This window comes from Lissotriton helveticus, chromosome 7, assembly GCF_964261635.1.
Source record: "Lissotriton helveticus chromosome 7, aLisHel1.1, whole genome shotgun sequence".
In the NCBI taxonomy this organism is placed as follows: Eukaryota; Metazoa; Chordata; class Amphibia; order Caudata; family Salamandridae; genus Lissotriton; species Lissotriton helveticus.
In genome coordinates, this window is record NC_136068.1 from 1,251,828,628 (window position 1) to 1,251,856,610 (window position 27,983).

The 27,983-nt window shown below is 49.4% G+C and overlaps 1 protein-coding gene across 2 annotated transcripts in view; it reads left to right on the forward strand.

The window, feature by feature from the left end:
* The window catches only part of MBTD1 (mbt domain containing 1), a 1,097,355-nt gene that overhangs the window by 753,947 nt on the left and 315,425 nt on the right, over window positions 1-27,983 (forward strand). For both annotated transcript variants that reach the window (XM_078654423.1, XM_078654424.1), the window contains exon 14: window positions 3,896-4,130. In XM_078654423.1, coding sequence (XP_078510549.1) covers window positions 3,896-4,130 — 235 coding nt within the window. The remainder of the gene's footprint in view (window positions 1-3,895; window positions 4,131-27,983) is intronic.

Consider the following 27,983-nt stretch of genomic DNA (forward strand, 5'->3'; position numbering starts at 1 on the left):
AAACAGGATTCCCTAAGATACGTGGGGTTGTCCAGTGAAGAGGAGGAAGCACTTGAGGACACACTCGAGGACACAGAAGAGGCGCAAGGAGAAGAACAGGAACTCAAGGAAGTTATTGAGTTTCAACAAGAAAGAAGACGACACTGAAAGATGGAGGCACCAGTCACAAGGTAACTCGACAGGGATGCCTGAGCTGAAAGTATCTGATTCAAAACATGAAACACCCGCAGCAATATTGAAGGTTTAGACAACAATGCAATGTGGAACCACAGAGGATTTGTGGCCTCCAATGCTTTTTGAATATGAGCCCTTTTGTCTGAGGTGGACCAGGGCCTGGGGCAGGTCTTCACCTTTACTTTTTTATAGGGCAGGGGTGTGTGCAGTTCCCTCTCCAAGCTTTATTGTGACTTGGAGAGCCCCCCCCCTTCCACGGCTGATTGTCATAATTAGTGGAGGGGATCATGTAGCCTACCTCCCTGAGTCTCATTGAGGTACCCCATACCCCCCCAGGGCCAACTTTATCATTTAGGGGAGGATGGCATCTGGCCCCCTTCCCCAAGCCAGAGAAAGGCCCAGGATGGGGGCATATGCACCCTCGAGCAGTAGCTCGACCCACAGGGACCCCATCAGCAGGGCATTGCTATTTACTGCCTAGGAGAGTGCAGACATTCATTGCCCGCACTCTCCTGTGCAGGAAACACAACTCTGCTCCCGCCTGGGTAGAAGCACAGAAAAATGGTGCACTGTGCAAGCAGGAGCAAAGTCAAAGAGCTGGCTCCCACCAATGGGTGCTGGCTGGGGAGAAGGCTGGGGCCTTGTGGCTTCCAACACAGGCACATGTTGTGGGTGCTCCAGGTGGGCATGGGACACTCGGTAAAAAAAAACAAAAAGTAAAGCTGGCTCTCGCCAGCACCTTGTATGGGTGCTGGCTGGGGAGCAGGCAGGGACCGCAAGGGCTATGGGGCTCGCCACACAGCGACCAACTTATAAGCATACATTTTACAAACTTGGGGGCACCAACCAAAAATTAAGGAGTCACAAATAAGCAGCAGGACATTTATTTATTATTTAATACTCCGGCAATGAACGCCCCATAATGGCATGCAAGTGATCCTGGTGGTGCCCCTAGAAGGGGCACCAATATTATTCTTTTTAATGTGGAGGGCTGCTGGGAGCGCAGCAACTGCCCAGCAACATTAATGACGTCTGGAGAGCCTACTATATATTTTTTTAATACAATCGGAGTTGTATGCTCAAAGCTAGTTACTTTACGGTGCAAGTTATAGTTACTTTAGATACGCGTAACTGGTGAATTTCAGTGCTTTTGTTTGTTTAAAATGGTATGTTTAACTGACACTATCAACTATACATACAAAAAATACTAGAAGATGAAGGATCACAAGAAAACAGTAGCCAGCCAGGGCAAACATATGGATCCCAAAGGATACAATGAGTCAGAAATAAATAAAATATATCCATGACTCCATGACAGAAGTGACTCAAACAGATACACTCACCAAAGAATAAAATATATTTCCACTACAACGTTTCAGTGTCCGCCTTCCTCAGGTAGTACAAGATGGTTTGCTCAGTGGCTGCACAGATGACACTGCTGGATTTTCAAAAAGTATCATGGGTGAAAATTCCATTTGGAATGTGAAATCAGTGCAATCCTGAGAGGTGCAGTAATGGACAAGTTACTTACCTCCTGTAATGCCTTACCTGGTAGAGACATGATCTAGCCACAGATTCCTTGCCTTTGAATTTCCCAGGCGTCAGACAGGTGCCAATAGGTGGCATCGGTTGGTTTCGGATCACATCGTCTGCATCACAACTTCCACGCTAGAAGCACGAAGCCATGAAGAGCACTGACATTGGTGTGCAACCAGGGCCCTCAAAGGAAACAGCCCTGACCATAAAAACCAGTTTGCAGTGCGGGAAGAATGGCTGACTCAGTAAGGAATCTGCGCCCAGATCATGTCTCTACCAGATAAGGCGTTACTGAAGGTAAGTAACTTGTCCATCTAATACATACATCTAGCCACAGATTCCTAACCTTTGAATAGATACCCAAGCAAAACCATCCAGAAAGTCCTGCAGGACAGTGCAGCCAAAAAGGCTGTTCTTGTGGACTTGACTGTCTAGGCAGTAGTGCTTGGTAAACATGTGCAGGGATGCCAATGTTTCTGCCTGACAAATGTTGAGGACTGGAACTCCACGTTGCAATGCTGTGTTAGAAGCCTTCGCTCTGGTGGATGAGCGCTTAACCCTTCAGGAGGCTACGTTTTGCCCAGAGCGTAGCAAATTTTGATGCAGAGGATGACCCATCGCGAGAAAGTCCACGTCTGCACCGCACAACCTTTCTATGGTCAAGCGTACCCCACGAAAAGTTGGTCATCCACCCAGAACTCTTTAATACAGCCATGGTAGAAATACAATGGTCTTTAAATATTCCCTCGGACCCCTCACCCATCCTTTTGATTGATATAGAAATACAATGCTCATTTTGGAGCCTGACCATGGAGTTGCTCCTCTTCTGTGGAGGGGTGAGGAGTAGTGTAGAAAGTGGGCAAGGTGACAGATTGCTCCACATGGAATGTTGTTACCACTTTTGGGAAGAAAGAGGTCCTTGTGCAAAGCACCAACTTATCAGGGAAGATGGTCAGGTAAGGAGGGTTAGATGATGAAGCTTGCCGTTTGCTCACCCTCCTGGCACTTGTTAAATGCTTAAGGTTGTGCCTGCCTTGCATGTCAGACAATCCATCATTTTTCCAACATTCTTTGCACATAGAGCCTTTAGCTTTTACATCGACCATGTAACGGGACACAGGGTGGACAATCAGCTCTTTGTGGGGTTCTTTAAGGCCTTCAAATGTAATGCAGTGCAGAAAAAGGGCCATATCAGAGGTTAGTCCTCTGTATTAAGGTCTACTACTTAATGGCCAAGAAGCAGCCTCCAGAGAGACTAGGGGGGGGAGGGGGGGTCATTCGTCAGAAGCCAAAGCTGCTGCCTTTGCATTGCTTCGTGGAGAGCCTGTTCTGGACATATTTCAGGCTGTGACATAGGTGTCAGTACACACATTCATGAAGAACTATTGCATTGATAACCACGTGCGGCGGGAGGGGCATTTCACTCCTTCAGTCCTACAGGGCTTTTTTTCTGAGCCATTCCACAGACCTACTACCTTGAGAGGTACAGCTTTTGCATCTATTCACAAGATGAGGAATCTGCGGTTAGAAGTATCCATCAGAAGAACTAGTTACTCACCTTTGGTAACTCTCATGCTGGTGGATACTCTAACTATTTATCCCTCACTGTCCTGCCACCCCCCTGTTCTGTGAAATAATCTCTTTTCCATCTAAAAAGGTCCCAAATCAGGAATTTGCACACTGTCATATCAGATCACTTGTTAAGCTCTGTGTCCGATGGCGTGGACAGAGTTAAGAAAGAAACTGATGTCAGCATGCAGAGGTGACGATTTAATGTGGTTCCGGGGGTGTCACGTGTGGAATGGTGAAGCCGTCGCAGAGCCACATGACGCCACATACCGGCATGCAGGAGAAGTGTTCTGAAATGTCTCTGGAGCCAGTCTGGCATGTGGGGGTATTCACAAGCAGAGGAATCTGCGATTCGATAGAGTATCCACCAGAAAGCATATTACTGAAGCTAAGTAACTTGTTTGGATACCAGTGAAAATATATCTGGCCCATTAACACTTGGTATTTGTAACTAGTGTGCTAATAAAACAAGGTCATATGTCTATTACTGCAGTACAAATGTCAAATTCTGCTTTATCAGCACAATGCAACTTAACTGATTTTAGGTTTAAATTGCTGATATTTTTTTCTGTTCTGCGCAAGCCTGTTTGTTTACTTTATTATTTTTTCATTATAGGATGTTCCAAATCATGGGTTTCGGGTCGGAATGAAACTGGAAGCTGTTGATCTTATGGAACCCCGACTGGTCTGTGTGGCTACAGTAACACGCATCATCCATCGCCTGCTAAGAATCCATTTTGATGGATGGGAAGATGAATATGATCAGTGGGTAGACTGTGAATCCCCTGACCTGTATCCTGTAGGCTGGTGTCATTTAACCGGGTACCAGTTACAACCCCCTGCTCCACAAGGCAAGTTGATATTCATGGGCAAACATTGTCCTCATACAAAACATTGAATACCAGTTATTGTTGTTATCACGAATTCATTAAGGCAAATGAAAATGAAGGAGTTTTACATAAACATAAATTCTATCAATTGCCGCTATAGGCAATTCCATTGCATGAGGACAGCACACATATTAAGCTATGAGTTAATTGTACCATCTGGAAACAAGGAAAGTAAGAAGAAGGAAATATAGAAGGGGAATGGGAAAGGACCGTATGGCATAGCAAATATTGTGTTCATAGAGGTTGTTTCCTTTTATTCTATTCATAATGGTATGGGATCAGTATAGTTTAAGGTGTGGGCAGATATGCTCTAAAGGTTTGAGTAGACCTTCTCTGTAGGCAAATACAAATATGGAGGGTTTATTTTTCCCATTCTTAAACCATACACTCTGCAGAAAGTATATCGAACAACAGATACTTATTGGACTTTTTAGGTCTCGCATGAGCCACCGCATGCGCTGCTCTGGCGAGACATTTAGTGAGTGGGCTTTAAAAAGCTGACTACAGCTTTTTGGGTGGGCAAGAGCGTGCTGTTACGCGCACAGTAACGTGCATTCCTCACATCGCTCGATCAGGCGCCATCTGGCTTTCCTCTCGCTTGCTCTCCCAAGCGCACACTTAAACGCTCTTCCCCCTCCCCCAGCTCCGCTCCGCCGACCTCGCCACAGTCCCCCGCATCCGAAGAGCTACCTCCAGCGGCAGAGCGTTCTCCTACATCGCCGCCAAAACCTGGAACACCCTCACCATCCTCCTACGGCAGACCCAGGACCTACTAACCTTCAGAAGACTCCTCAAGACCTGGCTATTCGAGCAGTAGCAGCAACCCCCCGCCCCCCTGCGCCTTGAGACCCTCACGGGTAAGTAGTGTGCTTTACAAGTGTTCTGATTGATTGATTTGGTTGGAGCCAAAGTCTGTGGGTGAGCAAATTCGGTGCCCACGGGGGACAGAGTCTTGGTTTCGGAAGGCATGGCAGGTCCTTCGGGTTCTTGGGGGCGGCTGGCTACAGGACATGCTGGAATTTTACTAGAGCAGGTCGAGGTCGGGACAGGCCGCTAGGGCTGGGGCCAAGGCAGTTGGTATCCTCCTCCTCCTTTTCATCAGCACGGCCCTTCGGTCCTCCTTCTTCTTGTTTCTTCTTGTCTTTGGAGGCAAGGTTCAGGGTCGCCCCTAAATACTACATTTAGGGGCGTTACAGGTAGGTACAGATCGGGACAAATGGGTACTTTCCTGGGGGTGGGTATACCCCCTATTATTCCACCATCCAGTGGGAGGGGGAGCGTATGCCTGACTCTGGTTGTCTGGGTCACTTCCATTGCAAATAGCGGGGACTGAGGGTTGTGCTTTACCTTGCCTCCCCCACCTGAGGAGTGGGGTTGGCAAAGGTGAACACACCTCTCCTCCAAACTTGGTTTTCCCACCGATTCTCCCGCCCGAAGTGGGAGTCAGAACCAGTGGGGCCAGGTGCTGGGAGCCAAAAATGGCTGGGGTAGCTCATAAAGGCAGCAAACCTTTCAAGCTTCCCTTTCACTGACCCTGCCCATCCTGAGGGAGGAGGCTTGGCACCTTGTCCCAGAATTTGCATTGTTTCAGTCCCCTGAGAGCAGCAGGCTCTCGACCCAGGTGTCCAGAAACCTGTTTGGTGGTGGCAGCTGGCAAGCAGCCACTCAGCCAGGACACTAGTGTTAGGTTGTTTTTCAGGGGGCATCTCTAAGATGCCCTCTGAGTGCATTTTTCATTAACTCCCACACTGGCATCAGTGTGGGTTTAATGTACTGAGGAGTTTGATACCAAGTTTCCCAGTTTTCAGTAAAGCCATTGTGGTTCTGTGGAGTTTGTAATGATAAACTCCCAGTACCATATAATCTTAATGTCATTACTGCACTTACAATGTCTAAGAATTGGCAAAGACAATGTAAGGGTACAGGGTTCATCCACCTATACTCTCACCACTTGTATAGTGTACCCAGCTAGAGGAATGGCTTACCTATGACAGGGCAGTGGTTTGTAGGCATGGTGCACAGGGAAGGATGTGTGCCATGTCGACACTTCACTTTGTTCTGCACCAAAACACTCAGCCTGCAATGGCAGTGTGTATGTGTTTGTGTGAAGGTACAGGGCCTCTAAGGGTGGCACAAAAAGTGCTGCAGCCCTTAGAGACCTTCCCTGGTCACAGTGCCCTTGGTACCTATGGTACCTTTCACAAGGGACTTACATGTGGCCAGAGAGTTGCCAATTGGGTTTTGCAACATTACAATTTAGGGAACGAACATAGGCCGTGGGTACCTGGTGGGCAGGAACCCATGGCACACTCAGTCAAAGTACATCAATAGTTTGGCAAAAAGTGGGGGCAACCATGCAAAAAGGGGCACTTTCCTACAGACTCTAGGCATATTTTGACAGTACAAGACAGGACAGCGTGGACTATGATCTCTCTGTGGCCTTTGCTGAAGCCAAGAAAGGCAAAGCTGTGACCAAGTGTACTATCCCACGTTGGCTTGGCCTTTGCACAGTGACATATTTCATCTTGAGCAAGTAAGACCCTCTGGCTGATAGACTTTCACACAACACAAGGGCCATGGCTGCTTCTATTGCTCTTACAAGGGTATCCTGGTGGCTGATATTGTTCAGGCAGACCCTTGGTCTGCTTTGCATACATTTAGTCAAGATTACTGTCTTACACTTGGGCATGCAGTGAAACTTACTTTTCCAGGGCAATATTGCATTCCTTCTTTGGTTAATCCGCGCTACTCAATCCCACCCGGATGTGCCTATTGTTTTGGGACTCATTCACGAGGTGAGGAATGTGTGGGAAGAAGTATCCATCAGAAGAAAATGTTACTTGTCTTTGCTTATGATATTTCATGTGGAAATTATTTCTTCTTGCAGAATCCTCACTGCCCTCTCTCCTTTCTTTATGCATCAGTGCTATTTTGATAAGATCCGGAGTTATGCTGTGATATTCATGCTGTTATTGTTGTATTGTGGTATTGAAGTAAAACAGTCTCAATTGTTTTTCGCATGCCTTAATTGTGCTTGTAAAAGAAATGTAAGAAACTGTTTCCAGCACACCAGACAGTACCATACAAATTCCGATAATGTCACATTCGTGGTGGGGGTGGAGGTTGGGGCGGGGCAACGGATGATACTCTGACATGAGTCACATGGCACCACCTGGCAGCGCTGGAGAGGATATACTGGGGGATGGTTTTCTGGTCCATTGTGTTGCCTGAATGAATTTCTAAAGGGGAATTTATTGGAAAGATATACTATACACTAGAAATATCATCAACCAAGGTAAAAAAACACCTTCTTTACAACACGAATGACCGGTTTGTTCCCCTTATTTGAAGGAAAAGTTCATATCGTCAGATGCTGAAGGTTTCTGGACATATGACTCTTCACAGAATGGAATGCTGAAGGTTTCTGGACGTATGACACTTCACAAAATGGAATAACTTTTGCTTATTATTGTGATGATCTGCCCTTGGTTTCAATGCTTTAGATAATGTTAGTGACCAAGGTGGATTTATGCCTCCTCCTCAGACAGATTGAAGTTTGCTGGTGTTTTTTCAAAATGATATTGGTTGTAGACACTTCACCAGAGATGAACTGTTCGTAGCATGTGTTGGCCGTAGATGCATATGATTTTTATCTTGAGCATTTCTAGTTCATTTTTATTAAACTTTTTTTTAAAGAATTTTTATTGTTTTTTTCACAACACATATAACAAATATCTCAGGCGTTGTCATATATCACCACAATAGTACATAGTACATATTTAACATTGTTATGCTCTTATACCCTAGTACTTTGATACATTGCATTTTACCCAGAATACATATATTCACTCAACAACGCCATTTGACATATCAGGATTAGCTCTCAAGTAGGCTGTTAATGGTTCCCAAAAGTCTTTGTTTTGAGGCCGTTGGTAGTTCTTCTTATGCTTGGAGATTGTCTCTGCAATACATCATGTCCATTATCCAGTGTTTGACTGTGGGAAACGTTTTACTATCTCAATGCATTGAGACTCTTCTTTTTGCCATTAATAACGCTATAGAACTAAATTTACGTTTGAACGAATGCAGTTATTTTGAAAAACCTAGAAAGCAAAGTAGTATTGAGCATTCCATGTTACAGTCCAGCCTGCCGCCTAGAATTTGCTCTACATTTTTTTTAATTTTTTATTTTTTATATAGCGCGAACTAGACCCGAACCGAATCAGGTATCAGAGCGCTTTACATAGCACAAGTTACGTTTTTTTTGTTGTTGTTGTTTATTTACATGAGGACACACACTTTCTTTTTTTTTTTTTTTTTTTAGGCACGGGGAGATTAAGTGATTTGCCCAGAATCACAGGAGGTTTTGGCGTCGTTACCGAGGCTCGAACCCAGATCCCCAGGTTCGAGGTCGAGCGCCCTAGCCGTTAGGCCTCTCCTGTTCCTAGTATGTCTTGACTTTATCACAGTTCCATGCAGGGTGTAAGAAATCTGCTCTATCTGCCCCGCAGCTGCAGCATTTCCCCTCTTCTCACAGCCCACATTTCTGCAGTTTAACCGGTGTGTGGTATACCTGGTGTAAGTATTTATAGTGTATAATTCGCAGGTTGCCATTTGGAGTTAGCATTTCCATTAGTGCACATCAAAATTGCCTGTCTTCTGCACTCAGCGGAGTGTCAAGTACCACATTCCATCTCTCCTGCGCCCTGTTTGTACCTTTGGCAATTTCAGCCTGCATGGCCCTATATAACTCAGTGACTGTGTGCACGTAATGAGAATTTGTTATCATTTGTAGTGATACTAGTGTTAGCAGTTCATTTGGAAATGTTGGGTATAGTTTTTGATTGCTTCCCTCAACCTGTGATATGTGAATTTAAACAGTAGCGACTGGTTACTTACAAATGCCAGGTCGACCGGTTCAAGGAAGATACCATTGTTGTATAAATCTCCCATTGTGACTAGGCCCAGGTGCTGCAACAGTTCCATGCTACCTTTGTCTTGTGTCACAGATAGTGATGGGTGTTGGCTTAATCGCATAGCTGGTGCATACAATGGCCATTTATTCACCATGTTCCCTATACGCTGCCACGCTGAGGTTGTTGATTGTATTGTGTTGATTTCATTTTATGATACATGTAGATGTTAGTGCGTCAGTATGCTGCTAAGTGGGATATGGTCTGCATCACCATCTTCCACCGCTAAGTGTGGCATGTACTGTATCGGGTGGTACTAGTAGTGTGCATATTGCACTTGTGCACATAGCTAGTATAGCAGTTAAGTATGGTACTGTAAATCCTCCCTGTGCATACAGTTGAGTTAGAGTTTTTTATTCTATGCGCGCCTGCTTTCCTGCCCATATAAGTTTGGTTATGTTCGCATTTAGCCTATTGAAAATTGGGGCTGGTGAAGTTATGGGGATGTTAGTAAACAAATACAAAAATGTGGGTAATATTATCATCTTTATTAGAGATATCTTATCTGCCAGGGATAATGGTAGTTGGATCCATCTATTGACTTGTGTTTCAAGTTTGTCTATCGCCGCCCCATAGTTGGCTCTTATCACCATGGCTGGGTCTTTATGTATCCATATTCCTAAATATTTAATTGGATCTTCTTGCCAGGTTAGAGGGAATTCCATATGATGTGCTTGTATGATCTCCGTCGGTGGGAGTACTGTGGATTTGCTCCAATTAATTTGTATCCCAGATTGCCTCCCAAATGTAATGTATTCTCTTAGCAGTGGCGCTAGATTGTCCTAGGGTTGCGTACATATAATACCATGTCGTCTGCATAAAGTGAAATACCTATGGGGTGAAGATGGTATTTCAGTGCCGTGTTTGCATGTTGCAATATTTTGCATGCAAGAGGCTCGAGTGCAATAGAAAGAGCAGTAGTGATCGTGGACACCTCTGCCTTGTCCCTCTTTGTATGTGTGCGTCTGAGATGTGCCTGTTTACTTTAATGTGTGCTGTTGGCTTTGTATATACGAGTTTTATCCAGTTTAGTAGTACATTGGGCATACCCATTCTTTGCAATATCACAAATAAGTATGTCCATTCCACTGAATCAAAAGTTTTAGCCTCGTCTAGGAGTACTACCGCTGCTTCTAGCTTTGGGTTTAATTTGGTGCAAAAGAGCAAATATGGTGTGTATGTTGTGTGCCGTTGATCTCGCTGGTATGAAACCAGATTGATCTGGTAGTGCATTGCATTGCATGAGTGGCTGCAGTCTTCTGGCTATAATTTTGGCTACTATTTTTGCATCTGTGTTGATTAGCGATAATGGCCTGTATGATTCGCATTTCGCCGGGTCTTTGTCTGGCTTTAGCAATGCAACTAATAGCGCTTCACGCAACGTGGGTGGTAAGACCTTTCTGATAGATACATCTGCCGTGTGGATTCCTCACCTTGTGAATATCCCCTTGCGTCAGCAACATTCGGAAATTCTTTTTTCGTAGCCTCGCGCCGACGTGGACTACTGACGTCATAGAGACACGACCTCGCTCGCGACTCCGCTGACGTCACCGACGCCTATAATAGGGCCACGCCGGCGTGATGACATCAGTTCCCTTTTTTCCGCGTCGTCGATGCTAACGGTTATCGGGAATCTCTGTAGCCAACGGATACTTTGTTGTCTATATTGTTACCATTTTCTGCTTCTCTGTATCCTGTATCTTCGACAATGTCTTCAAAAAAGACCGGCTTCAAGCCATGCAGAGAATGTGGCAAAATGATGTCCATTACCGACCCACACAGCGACTGCATCTGGTGCTTGAGCTCGGACCATGATGTGGATGACTGCTCTTCGTGTAAGAAGATGAACCCGAAGGCCCTGAGGGAGAGAGAGGCGAAGCTCCTGGTAGCTAAGATGAAAGCTGGAAAGGAGAAATCGTCGAGGTCCCGTTCTCGAAGGGCGAGGTCGAAGTCAAGATCGAGGTCGAGGTCTAGATCTCGGGGGAGGTCATCCTCGAAGTCGGCTTCGGATCATGTTTCAAAGAAGAGAAAACATAAGAAGAGGAGACATGAATCCCGACGTCGTTCTGGTAAGGAATCGAGGTCGAGGTCGGGGTCACCGAAGAAGGTACGTTCGAAGGTGGTGACTCTTGAAGTTTCGGATCCAGAACCTGAAGGTGAGGCCTCTCCATCTGAGTCTCGGGCGCCGTCTCCGGCTCCGATTGCGACTCCGGCTCCGAATCCGGCTCCGAATCCATCTCCGGCGCCGTCCCCGGCCCGAGATGAGGAAGAGCTTAGAGAGGATGGGGATTCCGCGCCTATAGATGAGCCGAATCCGAGCACTCCTCAAAACAGGCCTGAGGGTTTTCAACCGCCCTTTCCTGCCCCAGGCCAAGACCCATCTGCGTTTCTCAATGCAATCTATGGAGTCTTTTCAAGGGCGTGGTACCCCTCTGGTGCACCTTCGGGTCCCATGGGTCCTCTAGCTTTTAACTTAGGAGTTCCTCACTCCTATCCTCCGGCTCCATTTATGCCTTACATGCTGGCCACGACGCCACCGTGGCATTTTCCACCTCCACCGAAGCCATTGACGCCGATCCCGGCTTCGCCTGCTCCGAATCGGCCTCGAACACATCCCTCCGAGCCATCGAATTCGATTCCGACGTCGATTCAGAATCCGTCGGAGCCGGTGGTGGATCCGGTGGCAAAGCGTGTCAAGATGAGATCCAGAAGAGAGGCTCAACGACTTTTGGAGGAAAGGAGGTTCTTAGATTCACAATCTGACATTGAAGAAGGTGAATTGGATGAAGATGGTTTTGAGGAGTTGGCAGACGCAGGAAGTCTGGATTTCTCTCCAGAGTGGGAGTTACCCTCAGGCTCTAGTACACCCTCTAAGGATGTTCAACCCTACCATTTAATTATGAGGAAGGCTGCCGATCTCCTTAAATTAACTTTGCCTACTGCAGAATTCAAATCTAATATTTTGACTGAAGTATTGCATTCTCCAAGTTCAGTGGTGGAACCTCTTCTTCCTTTTAATGATGCTCTGACAGAGCCCATTTTGGAAGTATGGAAAAAACCTTTGTCGGCTCCTGCTGTCTCTAAAGGTGTAGCCAGAAGATACAGGGTTGCCCCTGAGGACCCTGCCTATTTAACATCTCACCCTTCACCGGAGAGTTTGGTCATTCAGGCTGCATGTTCCAAAAAGAACGTTAGTGCTTTCCCTCAGGTTCCTTATGAGAAGGAGGCAAAGAAGCAGGATCAGGTGGCAAAGAAGATCTTCTCCTCTTCCAGTATGGCATTAAAGTCGTCAAATGCCACTTTTTTGATGGGGAGGTATTTACACGCACTTATGGATTCTTTGCGTGTTCTTGCTCCAAAAGTTCCTGATGACAGCAAGAAGGACTTTGAGGAAGTCATCTCTGACGCTCAGGCGGCGGCTCGTCAGGTTATTCAGAGCGGCCTGGATACTGTAGACTCTGTGGCGCGCATTATGGGCACTGCTGTCGTTACTAGGAGGTCCGCCTGGTTGAAATCCTCTGACTTTTCGGCGGATGTTCAGGCAACATTGTTAGATCTTCCTTTCGATGGTTCTGGCCTCTGTGGGAAGAAGGCTGATGCGGCCCTTGAGAGGTTTAAGGATAGTAGAGCGACTGCCAAGTCTTTAGGTCTTCAAATGAGAGGTTCTTCGACTGGCAGAAGATTCAGGGGTTTTGGTCGCTCTTTCTTTCGGAATTTCCGGCAAGGCCAGCAGCAACAGCAACAACAACAGCAGCAGCAAAACTCCTTATATAGGACATATAGGGGAAAGCAGAGAGCACGTCCTCGTGGACGTCAGGCCTCTTCCTCCTCCACTTCCTCCAACCCTCCAGCCCCTGAGAAGCAGCCCTAGATCCGACATTCAGGATCATGTGGGTCCGTTTGGGGGCCGGCTTACCCATTTTCTACAGGATTGGGAATCGGTTACATCAGATCTTTGGGTTCTCAATCTTGTAGAAAATGGGTATGCCCTTCCCTTTCGGGAATTCCCTCCCAATTTCCCTCCTTGCCAAGGGTATTGCTCCGAGGAACATCTGTCACTTCTGCAGGAGGAAGTGTTGACTCTGATAAGAAAGGGTGCGATAGAGGTGGTCCCAGAGCAGGAGAGAGGTCAGGGATGCTACTCCCGGTATTTCCTGATTCCGAAGAAGGATGGCAGACTTCGTCCAATCCTGGATCTCAGGATCTTGAATCTCTATCTGGGACAGGAGAAATTCAAGATGCTCACCCTTGCTCAGGTTCTTCAGGCGCTGCTAGAAGAAGACTGGATGGTGTCGCTCGACTTGCAGGATGCTTACTTTCATATCCCAATCCTGAAGTCGCACAGGAGGTATCTCCGTTTTATGGTGGGATCGCAGCACTACCAGTTTGCGGTCCTACCGTTTGGTCTTACCACTGCGCCTCGAGTCTTCACCAAGGTGATGGCAGTGGTGGCGGCGCATCTCAGGAGATCAGGGATTCCAGTATTCCCTTATTTGGACGACTGGCTAATCAAGGCAGAGTCGTCAGAGAGAGTGCTCCATCATCTGCAAGAGACAACCCAGTTGTTGTACAGGTTGGGTTTTTCGATAAATGTGCCCAAGTCTCACCTGGTGCCCTCCCAGCGCAACCTGTTCATAGGTGCCGTACTGGACACAACCGTATGTCGTGCATTCCCTCCCCCTCAAAGGATTCGCGATATGATTCCTTTATTTTACAATGGAGCGGTCGTTCCAGTCCTGAAGGTCCTTCGCCTGCTCGGTCTGATGGCTTCATGCATTCTATTGGTCAACCATGCACGCTGGCACATGAGGGCGCTCCAGTGGTGCCTCCGCAGGCAGTGGTATCAGCACAACGGAGATCTCAGGGAGTCGGTGAGGATCTCCAGAGAAGCTGCAGCGGATCTGTCTTGGTGGGGCGTGGAAGGCAACCTGTCTCAGGGAAAACCTTTCCAACTGCCTCCATCGGTGGCCACAGTGATAACGGATGCATCCACTCTCGGGTGGGGTGCTCATCTGGGGGATCTGGAGGTCAAGGGCCTTTGGTCTCCAGAGGAAAGGTTGCTTCACATCAACCTTCTAGAATTGCGGGCGATACGTTTAGCGCTCAAGGCCTTCCTCCCTTCCCTTCGCGGTCAGTCGGTTCAAGTCCTGACGGACAACACGACCGCGATGTGGTATATCAACAAGCAGGGAGGAGTAGGGTCGCAGTGTCTCTGCAGAGAGGCCCTGCGTCTCTGGTCCTGGGTTCAGGACCATCAGATTTGTCTGATGGCGAATCATCTGGCCGGAGTGTTGAACGTTCGTGCAGACAGTCTCAGTCGGCAGTTCTCTGCCGACCACGAGTGGAGGCTTCACCCGGAGGTGGTTCAAGACATCTTTCAGATGTGGGGAACTCCTCGGGTGGACCTGTTCGCCACTTACGAGAATGCGCACTGCCTGTCGTTCTGCAGTCTCCAGTATCCGATGCAAGGAGCCTTGGGGGACGCGTTTCAGTTGAGTTGGAGAGGTCAACTCTTTTACGCGTTTCCTCCCATACCCTTGATTCCTCGGGTTCTGAGGAAGATTCGCCAAGACCGGGCCCAAGTCATATTGGTTGCCCCGGATTGGCCAAGAAGGGTGTGGTATACAGATCTTCTCCACCTCTCCTCTCACCCGCCGCTCCGTCTCCCTCTCAGGGCAGACCTCCTCTCTCAGATGGAGGGGCAGGTTCTACACCCCCACCTCCAGGCATTGCACCTACATGCCTGGAGATTGAACGGGGCAACCTGAATTCCTTTTCCCTCCCGCCTGACATTGTGGATGTCATCTTGTCAGCCAGGCGTGACTCCACTAAGTCCATCTATTCTTATAGATGGGCGAAATTTGTCACGTGGTGTGGGGAAAGGTCTATTGACCCTTTAAAAGCCCATTTGTCTAATGTTCTCCAGTTTGCCCTTTCTCTGGCGCAGCAGGGGCTTGCGGTTGCCACGGTGAAGGGTTACCTTTCAGCGCTGTCGGCTTTTCTCTGTTTGCCTGACCAGCCTTCTCTTTTTAAGTCTCCTGTGGTTTTAAGGTTTTTGAAGGGTCTCATTAATAAGTTCCCTCCTTCTCCTTTTATTGTGCCTCAGTGGGATTTAAATCTTGTATTGACCTTTTTGATGGGTGCTCCCTTTGAGCCTCTTCATAAATGTCCCATGAGGTTTCTTACCCTTAAGACAGTCTTCCTAGTTGCAATAACCTCGGCAAGGAGGGTTAGTGAGCTTCAAGCTCTTAGTTCTAAGCCCCCATTCCTGACCATTCATGCTGAACGAATGGTTCTTAGGACCAGGGCTGCTTTTCTGCCTAAGGTGGTAACTCCTTTCCATCTGGGACAGTCCATTACCCTCCCTACCTTCTATCCTCCCCCTCACCCTTCTAAGGAGGAAGAGAGGCTGCACCGTCTGGACCCTAAGAGTGCGGTGTCCTTTTACTTTGACAGATCCAAGGACTTTCGTTTGGAAGACCAGCTCTTCGTTGGATTTGCTGGCTGCAAGAAAGGAAGAGCGGTCCATAAAAGAACTTTATCGAGATGGATCGTCCTCTGCATAAAGATCTGCTACTCTTTGGCCGGTAAGGAACCACCAGAGGGTATAAGGGCTCATTCTACAAGAGCTAAGTCTTCATCATCTGCATTGGCTAGAGGTGTACCTGTGGAGGACATTTGTAGGGCGGCAACTTGGTCTTCCCTCCACACTTTCGCGAAGCATTACTGCTTGGATACCGAAGTGAGGAGGGACGGTCATTTTGCACGCTCTGTCCTTCAGGATTTCCCGGTCTAGAAGAGTGGACACCCTCCTCCGGGAGTGGGGACTGCTGTGGGACTCTATTCACAAGGTGAGGAATCCACACGGCAGATGTATCTATCAGAAGAACAAGTTACTTACCTTCGGTAACGCTTTTTCTGGTAGATACAATATCTGCCTGTGGATTCCTCACTGACCCACCCGCCTCCCCGTTGTCCACTCTTCTATGCCGGAGTTACTGTAATGTAATGTATATATATTTTGTTGTCAAGGAAATGTTCCAATTGCTTTCCTGCTTTTGCTTAACACTGTGTGTTTTGCCTTGAGTATTGTGTACTATGTATACTTGTATATTTCTACTGTCATTGGTCCGTCCGTGTGCCTCGATGGCACGGAAAAAAGGGCGGAACTGATGTCATCACACCGGCGTGGGCCTATTATAGGCGTCGGTGACGTCAGCGGAGTCGCGAGCGAGGTCGTGTCTCTATGACGTCAGTAGTCCACGTCGGCGCGAGGCTACGAAAAAAGAATTTCCGAATGTTGCTGACGCAAGGGGATATTCACAAGGTGAGGAATCCACAGGCAGATATTGTATCTACCAGAAAAAGCGTTACCGAAGGTAAGTAACTTGTTCGTTTGTTGTAAGCATCCTCGTACATTTCTGCTAGATATGGACTTAGGAGCTCAGCATATTCCTTATAAATTCTCCTGTAAACCCGTCTGGACTGGGGGTTTTACCATTAGGCAATGCTTTAATGGCTTCTTATATACCTTCCACTGTGATTGGCTTTGCTAGATAGTCATTTTGCCTGTCCGATAACCGTGCTACTGCTATGTCAGCAAGATAATCCGTAATTTCTTGTACGTCCGCTGTGTTGCGTGTGGCATAGAGTTCACCATATGTTTCTAAAAATGCCCCAAGTATACCCTTGGTGTCATAGTTTGTTGTCCTATTTGTGTCTTCGATTTTTTTGATTGTCTGTGGTTTATGTTCGACCTGTATTTTGACGCTTCAGATATTTGGGTTCGCTATCCACTAGTTTTTTATAGTTCGTTCTTCCCTTATGTTTTCTAGAGTGTCTGCTGTGCGTGTAAGTTCATATTCTTTTTCCAGTTTCTGAGTAGTGTTTTCACTCTTCCTCAATTGTGTGCATATGTCTCTCAGGATTTCCGCTTTCGTTCTAATGCAGACTCCTCGTAATGTTGCTTTGAACGCTTCCCAGAGCGTACTTACAACTGCTACTGAATTCTTGTTTAATTGGAAGAATTATTCCACTGCTTTCCTAATTGTGTCACTATAAATTTGGGCTAGCAAAGCTTTGGTCTCAAATCTCCAAACATATGGTGGTGGCGTGTAAGTTGGGATATCCAGGTATGATAGAACTGGCTTGCGGTCCGATAATGTTTTTGAGAGGTGTCTAACCATGCGTGTCCATGTGCTAGCTACAGCCGTAGTTAGCCAATAGTGGATTCTAGACCAACTTCTCTGAGCTGTAGATGTGTGTGTGCTCTCTTGGGTTTGCGGGTTGCGCATTCGCCATGTATCAACCATGTAGAATTCGACCATTCCACTGGCTGTGGCTGCTTGCTTATGATGCTCTATTGTTGCATGTGACCTGTCATGGGCCTCGTTAAGTGCTACATTCAGACCCCCCCATATTATTGCCATCTCTGGCAGTTCCTGCAATCTACTCCATATGGATATATATAAGAGGTCGGGGTTGTCTAAATTTGGACAATATGTGTTGACGAATCCAATTTGCGAGCCTCCTAATATGCCAGTAACTATTATGTACCTACCTTGTGCATCTGTTATTGTGCGCTCTGTCATGAATTTTGTGAGAAAGTGCCCTCTTTCTGCATGGTTGCCCCCTCTTTTTGCTGACTTGCTGATGTACTTTGACTGAGTGTGCCCTGGGCTCCTGCTAATCAGCTACTCATGGCTTATGTTCTTTCCCTAAAACTGCATTGGAGCCTAAACCCAATTAGCATCTCTGGCCACAGGTCAGCCCATTGTAAATGGTACCTCAGGTACCCTGGGCACTGTGACCAGAGAAGGCATCTAGGTGCTGCAGCACTTATTGTGCCACCCTTAGAGGTCCTATACCCTGACACTCACCACTGCCTTTGCAGGCTGCATGTCTTGGTTCAGAACAAAGTGAAGAATCGACATGGCACACATCCCTGTTTGCCATGCCTACAACCCACTTCCCTTGCATAGATCAGTCACCCCTCTAGCTATACCAGTGGCGAGGGTACAGGTGCATGAGCCCTGTACCCCTACATTGTCTAAGTCTATTCTTAGACATTGAAGTGCAGTGCTGCCATTCAGAGTATATGGTGCTGGGAGTTTGTCATTACGAACTCCACAGCACCATAATGGCTACACTGAAGACTGACAAGTTTGATATCAAACTTCTCAGCACATTAAACCCACACTGATGCAAGTGTGGGATTTAATGTAAAATGCACACAGAGGGCATCTTAGAGATGCACCCTGAAACCTAACCTACAATCCACGTCTTGTCTGAGAGGCTGCCACACAGGCTGCCACACAGCAGACATGTTGCTGGACCCCTGGGTGGAGAGCCCCCGCTCTCCTGGGCCTGTAACAATGCATATCCTGGGCGAGGTGCTAGGTCTCCTCCCCCAGGATGGGCAGGGGGAAGCTTCAAAGGCATACCACCTTTGTGAGCTTCTCCAGGCCACTTGCTGTACTCAGCAACTGGCCCCCACCGGCTCGGACCCCCACTCTGGCAGGAAGACTGGCGGGAAACCCTACGTGAGGAAAGGGAGTGTGTCAGCCTGTGCCAACTACACCCCTCAGGTGCGAGAGGCGAGGTGAAGCACAACTCCGGGCTCCGGCCATCTTGAGAATGGGGAGCCCTGCCCAATCAGAGACAGGCTCCTGCCCCCCTCCCTCAGGAGAGGAGCAGGATAGGGGGTGTACTCACCCCAGGACAGGGACATATTGGTCCCTGCCCTTCCCCTACCTATAACGCCCCTAAATTTAGTATTTAGGGGCACCCTGAACCTTCCTTCCTCAGAACCCGATTTCGAAACCAGAAAGAAGACCAAGAAGAAGAAGACCTGCCGTGCAGCTGCTAACAATAGGACGACACCAACGGACTTTGCCCCAGCCCTACCGGCCTGTTGATCCTTGAACCTGCTCCTGCTAAATCCCAGTGTCTCCTGCGAACAGCAACCTCGAGAACCCCGGAGGACCTGCCTGCCTTGGCCCTCTTAGAGACTGGGACTCCAATGAGCAGTGGTTCTGCTCAAACAGCAATACCCCTGGTGGCGGCCAGGAACCGCGAATCCAGCACACTCTGCACCCGCCGAGCCCAGCCTGTGCTTGAGTGGACAAAGACCCTGAGGACGTCCCACCGGGGATTCTGAACTGGAATCCAGTGCCCAAGGACCCTCCTCGACGACCTAGAAGAGGCCTGCAGCCTCAGATCCAGGGACCCCTCAAACTGCGACCAGCAGAGGGTAAGATTTCCCGGCGTCAAAAGACTCCCGGCGCCCCCCGGCCTCCTGTGCCCAACTCCAGGGTGCCTACCTATCCTCCAAGATCCCAACTTACCCCTCGAAGTGTTGGACGCTCCTGAAGAATCTCCGTCCCCGAGCCTGCAGCCTTTGTTCCCTTTTCAAGATCTCCATTGAAAAACATTGAGCGCCCGACGGCTCAAAAGCACCCTACACCCAGCCGCCCGAGTGCTCCTGGCAGTGCAACCTTTGTCCTATCCTACTTCCCCATTTGCCCTGAGCAAGTACCAGGAGCCCAGCTCCCACAGCCGCGTGGACTGCTAGCCAGCAGCCACCAACCGAAGGCCCCCTGCCTCTCATTGGATAACATTGGGCCTTACTACCGCTGCACCCGCCTGCCCCTGTGCTGCTGAGGGTGTACCAACTGTACCTACCTAAACCTGGGAGACCCCTGAGTCTATGCCCAGAAACATAACTCTGCATGTCGAGTACTTACCTACTCACTTTTCTTCCATAGGCTAACATTGACTGGTTTCACTTGGAAATTCTTCTAAGTGTGGAGTTTTGGAACTTTAAAATATTCATCTAAAATCAGCCGAACAACGAATTCTGATTTACTCACCTGTTATCAGGAGAGACCCCAGTGCTGCATCTTTTAGCCCAGTGTTGACCCTGAAAAGTAATTTTAACCGCACTTACCAGTAACTTGAATTTCCTTCCATAGGATATCATTGCCTGCTTTTTGCTGAAAAAGTTTCTAAGTGTCGATTTTTTAAACTTGCAAATATTCTTTAAAAATCGTGCCAGCGATAAAAACGTAATTACTTGCCTGTTTTAGATAGATGTGACCCAGTGCTGAACCTAAGAGCCCAGCGCTGGATTACAACAGTAACATGAACATACTTTACCTGCAAATTGAATTTCCATTTAACATTGGTAATCTCACCTGAAAAAGTTTCAAATTGTCAACTTTTAAAATACAATAATATTCCTTAAAAATCACTACTGTAACCAAAACGCTTTTACTTAACTGTTTACAGGACATGTCCCAGGACTGAATCTAGGACCCGGTCCAAAGGTTAGAAAAGTAATCTACAAAGCAACTATTTGCATTTAACTAGAAATTACCATTGAGCTCAATGTTGCATTGTGCTTGAAATTGTGTTGCCTTTTGCAACAACTGTAACTATTGTAATCAAAAAGTCTATTGCCTACAGTGATTCAGTCTGAGAAAGTATATTTTGATACTTTGTTGGTTCTAAAATAAAACTATATATTTTGATACAAAACAATTGGCCTAGAGTTCAGTTCTGGAGTGTGTGAGTTCATTTGCTGACTGTGTGTGTACAACAAATGCTTTACACTGTCCTCTGATACTGCCTTACTGCTCGCCCAAGCTACCACCTTAGAGAGTAAGGTTATATCTAACTTTAGCCTCTGTCAAACCTTTAGGGACTGTGGACTCTGTGCACACTGTACCTTACTTTGGTCCAGTATATACAGAGCCACTTTCCTACAGGCGTCCGACGTCAAAACAGCACCCTACACCCGGCCGCCCTAGTGCCGCTGAGGGTGCACCTTTGGTGCTAAATTGTTTCCCCCTTTGCCCTGAGCTAAAGTCCATAAGCTTTGCTCCCACAACCCAGTGGCCTGATTGCCAGCAGCCACCAACTGGAGGCCCCTTATCCACCATTGCATAACATTGGCCCTCAGCGCTCTGCACCTGGCCGCCCTAGTGCCGCTGAGGGTGTAACAAGAGGGCAGCTTCGACACTGGGGGACCCCTGAGTCTACCCCGAGAACCTCAACTCCCACTACCAAATACTTAACTCAAAACGATAACCCTATTTTCCTCCATAGGATAACATTGTTTTTCTGTGAAAAGTTTTTAAGTGTGACCCTACCTGCAGGACATTGTCGCTTCCCACGCCGCACAGCTCCTCCTGTGTGTGAGTGTCTCCCCCCCCCCCTCGCTGCCGCTCATTCCACGAGTTCGATCCTGCTGCTGTTTCTACGCATTCCCTAGCTCTGTGCCCCTTGATTGCGCTCCACTGCTGACTCTGCCCTGGTGAATTTTCCTTTTTTCCCTTGCTTTGCCCTCGCGCCCTCTTCCTCCCCCCCCCTTTTCCTCTGTACCCCACTGCCCGCTCCCGCCGCCGCTCCCATAAGGCCACGCCCCCTCGCCTTCCATTCGCCATCCCGCTCCCGCCTCCCAGCTGCTCCTCCCTCCCTCCCAGCCTCAAATGCTGGCCGCTGCCTGGCAGTGAGAGCGACCCCTGACCCTGCCTGCAGGCCAGGTCCATCACAACGATGCACAGCTCGTCCTGTGTGTGACTGCCTTCCCCCCCTCGCTGCCGCTCATTCTCTGAGTTCGATCCTGCTGCTCTTTCTGTGCATTATGTCCGAATGAGGTCGCACACCGCTCGTCCCATCAGCGTGTGACCCCGGAGCATGATGGTCGATGTAGTCGGTATCAGCGGGTGCGCTTCTACCCGGGTCTTGAGTCTTCAAGGTATTCCCTTGGTGTGCTTGCCATCCCTGGACACGTGTTTTGCGTTCATTAACGCTCATCAGCAGGGATTAGGCGTGTGCACGGGGTTGCTGCGTGGGCTGCCAAAAATATTCATAGGTCCAGATACCTCTTTAGGCGCGCGGATGCGTTATCTCGAGGTCGTCACCTCCACCGGCTCAAGGGAGCCTGTATAAATAGTATGTCCGAATGAGGTCGCACACCGCTCGTCCCATCAGCGTGTGACCCCGGAGCATGATGGTCGATGTAGTCGGTATCAGCAGGTGCGCTTCTACCCGGGTCTTGAGTCTTCAAGTTATTCCCTTGGTGTGCTTGCTATCCCTGGACACGTGTTTTGCGTTCATTAACGCTCATCAGCAGGGATTAGGCGTGTGCACGGGGTTGCTGCGTGAGCTGTTTCTGTGCATTCCCTAGCTCTGTGCCCCTTGATTGCGCTCCACTGCTGACTCTGCCCTGGTGATTTTTCAATTTTTTCCCTTGCTTTGCCCTCGCGCCCTCTTCTCCCCCAACCCCCTTTTTCCTCTGTACCCCGCTGCCCGCCGCCGCTCCCATAAGGCCACGCCCCCTCGCTTTCCATTCGTGACCCCGCTCCCGTCTCCCAGCTGTTCCTCCCTCCCTCCCAGCCTCAAATGCCGGCCGCTGGCGCGCCAGAGGCATGCCCGTCTGCGCCTGGACCGCGCCCAGCGCCTGGACCCCGCGACCGCCACGACACGAGACTCCACTACAACGCCAGCAGCCTCCACGCACTCCACGCTGGCCGATACCACAGCTGCTTCCAGGCCGCCCCAGAACGGACCCACGGACCCTTCTCCTGCCGCACCTGCAGCTTCACCTGCGACAGAATTACCAAACCTCCAAGGACTGGACCCAACCACCTCCGCTGCATACTCCTCAACACCCGCTCCGCACGCAAACATGCCGTCGAGCCCTGGGACCTGCTCGACACCTCCGCCCCAGACGTGGCCTTCCTGACCGAGACCTAGTGGAACGACTCCTCAGCGCAAGACATCGCAATAGTCATAGCAATAGCAGGGATCGCACCAACGGAATCGGAGGAGGAATAGCCATCGTCCACAAATCCACCCTCAAGGTCGCCACCCACGCAGACGACACCCTCAACACCGCCGAACACCTGCACTTCCGGATCCACACCGACCCCAACACCACCCTCAGAGGAACACTCGTCTACAGACCTCCCGGACCCCGGGCTCAGTTCAGCGACTCCAACGATGACCTCGCCAGCACCCACGCACTCGCCTCCACGGACTACATCCTCCTCGGGGACCTGAACTCCCACCTCGAGGACAACGACGCAAACACCGCCACCCTGATCGATAACCTCGCCAACCTCGGCCTCCGACAGCTCGTCACCACACCCACCCACGCCGTTGGTCACACGCTGGACCCCATCTTCTCCACAGGCTCCCACGTCGCCTTCGACCACATCACCGAACTCCACTGGACCGACCACCGCTGCATCCATTTCACTTTCAAGAAACCAACCACACACCACCGCACCCCAGAGCACCCCACAGCTTCCTCGCCGCTGCTGGAGCAAAGTCACCGAAGACCAGCTGATCTCCTCCCTCGCCAAGATCCCACCCACCGACCCCACCAGCCCAGATGACGCTGCCCGCATCTTCAGACAGTGGATCGACTACTGCGTCAACACCCTCGCCCTGCTCAAGAAACCCTCCAACAACCACGCCAGCAAGAGAGCCACCTGGTTCAACGACGAGCTCCAGACCTCAAACACGCATGCCGAAAACTAGAGAAAATATGGCTCACTGGACAACTACGCAGCCCACAAGAACGCCACCCGTAGACGCCACCACGACAGCAAAGAGCTCTTCAGCATCGTAAAAGAACTCTCCAACCCCAGCACCAATGCCCGCGACATCCCGCCCTCACAAGAACTGTTCGACTCACTAGCCATCTACTTCCACCACAAGATATCTGACATCCACGACAGCCTCAATACCACGACCGCCCCGACTACACCAGACTCCACCTCCCCTGTGAACACCACCAACGCCTTCCGCCTGACCTCCTGGTCCAACGTCAATGACGACAAGACACGCAAGGTCATTAATTCCATCCACTCAGGATCTCCGTCAGACCCGTACCCACACCACATATTCAACAAAGCAGACGCAGCCATCGCACCCCAACTACGGAAGATCATCAACATCTCCTTCGAAACAGCGACATTCCCGGAAAGCTGGAAGCACGCCGAAATCAACGCCCTCCTCAAGAAGCCCAAAGCGGACCCCAAGGACCTCAAGAACTTCCGACCCATCTCCCTGCTCCCGTTCCCGGCAAAGGTCATAGAGAAAATCGTCAACGGACAACTGACCCGCCACCTGGAAGACAACCACATCCTGGACCCATCCCAGTCCGGATTCAGACTAAACCACAGCACCGAGACAGCCCTCATCGCAGCCACTGACGACATCAGGCCCCAACTGGACAGCGGCGAAACAGGCCTCATCCTCCTGGACCTGTCGGCCGCCTTCGACGCGGTCTGCCACCACACTCTAAAGACACGCCTCCAAGAAGCTGGAATCCAAGAGAGACTGGACCACGTCCTTCCTCTCTAGCAGAACCCAGAGCGTTTGCCTCCCACCCTTCCGTTCGGAAGCCACCGACATCATCTGCGGCGCCCCCCAGGGCTCATCCCTCAGCCCGCCGCTGTTAAACATCTACATGGCCCCCCTCGCACCAGTGGCCCGCCAGCACGACCTCAACATCATCTACGCCGACGACACCCAGCTCATCCTCTGCCTCACCAAGGACCCTCACACCGCCAAAACCAACGTCCACGAGGGAATGAAGGTCGTCGCTGACTGGATGAGGAGCAGCCATCTGAAGCTGAACTCGGACAAGACGGAGATACTCCTCCTCGGACCCACCCCCTCAACTTGGGACGACTCCTGGTGGCCGACCACACTTGGGAACAGCACCAACACCCACCGACCATGCACGCAACCTAGGATTCATCCTCGACTCCTCCCTCTCCATGGCTAAGCAGGTCAACGCCGTCTCCTCCTCCTGCTACAACACCCTCCGTATGCTCCGCAGGATCTACAAGTGAATCCTGACCGAAACAAGAAGAACGGTGACACTGGCCCTCGTCAGCAGCAGACTGGACTACAGTAACGCACTCTACGCAGGAATCCCATCCAAACACCTATGACGACTACAACGCACACAAAACGCCTCCGCCCGACTGATCGTCAACGTCCCCCGCCGCTGCCACATCACCCCCCACCTGAGAGACCTACACTGGCTCCCCGTCGACAAGAGGCTCACCTTCAAGCTCCTCACCCACACACACAAAGCACTCCACAACGCCGGACCAGCCTACCTTAACAGCAGACTCAGCTTCCACACCCCCACCCGCCAGCTCCGCCCCGCCAGCCTCGCGCTCGCCGCTGTCTTCCACATCCAACGAATGACCTCCGGCGGCAGATCCTTCTCCTACCTCGCCGCCAAGACCTGGAACACCCTCCCTACACACATACGGCAGACCCAAGACCTACTCGCCTTCAGAAGACTCCTCAAGACCTGGCTCTTCGAGCAGTAGCAGCACCCCCTCCCCCCAGCACCTTGAGACCCTCATGGGTATGGAGCGCTCTACAAGTACTCTGATTGATTGATTGGTTGATTGATTGATTGATTGATTGAAGTGTGGCGTTTGAGAAACTAAAGAAATTCTTTAAAATTGCATAATCTAACAAAAACGATGTTACTTACCTATTTTCAGGAAATGTCCCAGAGTAGTATATAGGTATACGACTCTGTGTAAGCCTATTAATCTCAAAAGTTACTTATCTGCTATTTTTCTGAAAAGCCCATTCATGTCTATGTACTGCATTTACTAAGTATTGCATTTCTCTGCATCCAAACTGTAAATCACAATTATCATTCAAACTGTATTTGAATTGCATTACTACTGTAAAGTACTTATTGCTTACCTGTGCCAGGCTTGCTTGGTTCTAGAAAATAAAATAACTAAAAGAATATTTTTATACAAAAACAATTGGTCTGAAGTTCAGTCTTTGAGTGTGTGAATTAATTTTTTGGCTGAATGTGTACAACAAATGCTTAACACTGCTCTCTGGAGGAAGAGCTTTGCGCGCAACCAAGATGGCCGCGTGAGCACAGGGCTCTCGAGACCCTCGTAACCTCCCGCATATATCCTGTTGTTTCTCCTGATTTTTATTGACGTCCTCGTACAGATGACCCACAGGAGACACTAAAACTGCAAGGTACGTCCCGATCGGTCCCCGGAGTCCGGAGCTGTGGTGTTGGGCAGTTTGCGGCCTTGGACTCGAGGATGCCTGGCGCTGGAGTTGGCGTAGTGACCGGGGTGTAATTGAATAACATCGGCCAGAGGTGGTGGTTAACATCCGGAGCGGGTCTTACTTTCACTTTCGATTTTGCCACCGGGACCAGATTCCATCAAGGACACATGCCAGACCGGACATTCGAGTGAGACACATATTGCTGGAAGTGCTGATCTTTAGACGGAAGGCTGGCCATCTCTCTCTGCTGACTCTGGTGCGGCACCCAAGCGCCATTTTTTTTGGGCCTCCTGATTTTCTGCTTCACGGCCGTTTCGCCGTGTTGGTCAACATCCCTGGCTATCGGGTGTTGTCTAGTGCTCTAGTGGCTGTTCTATTGGTTGGTTTCCCCCCCCCCCTCGATCCTGTCTTGGCTTATACCTGGGTATCTCCCGTAATGGCGGGGAAACCGGAGGTAGACAAACTGAAGTCTAAAACTACCAGGCGAGGTGGATTTACCCAAACCAATGTAATGGATCGGTATGCCCAGGTCAAGGGGTCGCCCAGTGGAACGGGTAGGCCACTGGAAGAGGCGAGGGATTCGATGCTTTCGACAACCGACCCAACTCTGCAGGACATCATGGCCGCCATCGAAGGCATCAAATCGTCCCTCAGGAAGCAAATGGAGACTCTCGCTCATAAGCTGGACACGGTGGCGATCGATGTCAACTTGATTCGTACTGACTTGACTAAAACCAACGAAAAAGTTAAGTCCTTGGATATAAAAACATCAAGTTTGACGGACTATGTAGTAGACTTGCAGACTGAAGTCCGCAACTTAAGGGCCTCTAATGATCTGGTTACGCGTCGCCTGGAAGATTTCGCAGGAAGGGCTCGGCGGAACAACATCCGTATCGTCGGAGTTCCGGAAAAGGCTGAGGATCCGGCAGCTGACCTCTTTGTGGAAGGCCTTATTGCTAACCATCTGGCGCTCAAGGGACTCAGTAAATTTTTCACTGTTGAACGAGCCCACAGAGTCCCGGGTGGTAAGCCAAAGGTGGGTGCCCCACCGCGGCCTATGATAGCGCGAATTTTTAACTTTCGGAACAGAGATGCTATCCTTCAGGCCTTAAGAGCGAATGGACCCTTGAAATTTGAGAACTCCACCATCAGCTTCTATCCTGACTTTACCCAAGCGGTCCAGAAGCAGAGACTAAGTTTTCTTGGGGTAAAAAGGAGACTCCGTGATATGGGCCTCAAGTATGCCATGCTTTTCCCCGCAAAGTTGCGGATTGATCATGAGGAGCGGGCCTATTTCTTTGATAAGCCTGAGGTGGTGGCTGATTGACTGGACACTCTGCTGGCCCGGCCAGACCCGGAGCGACGGTCCGGTGGAGCAGAGGGAGGTTTGATTGAGCAGGAATGAACATAATCTATCTGGCTTCTGGGGACGCTTCGGAGACTAACACTGTGAGGTTCCAATATTTCTGTATGATCATTTGTAGATAGCAGGGAGGTATTGGGTTTCTGGTGGGTCTTTCTCCTCCTCAGCCCGACTTTTTGTAGTTTAGTTTAGATGTGGGGGCGACAGGCACACTGCAAGTTGGGGTGGCTCTTTAGTCTTATGCAGGGGTGCAGGGTGGGGGGTGTTCCGTGGGGTTGTTACAGGGGAGGGAGAGGGGGTTTGTTGGGGTTTCAGTTTCTCTTTTCACAAGGCACCGTATTGCAAGACTCTTTCATTGAAGTGCTGGGCTCTGGCCGGGGTTGGATCTTTTTC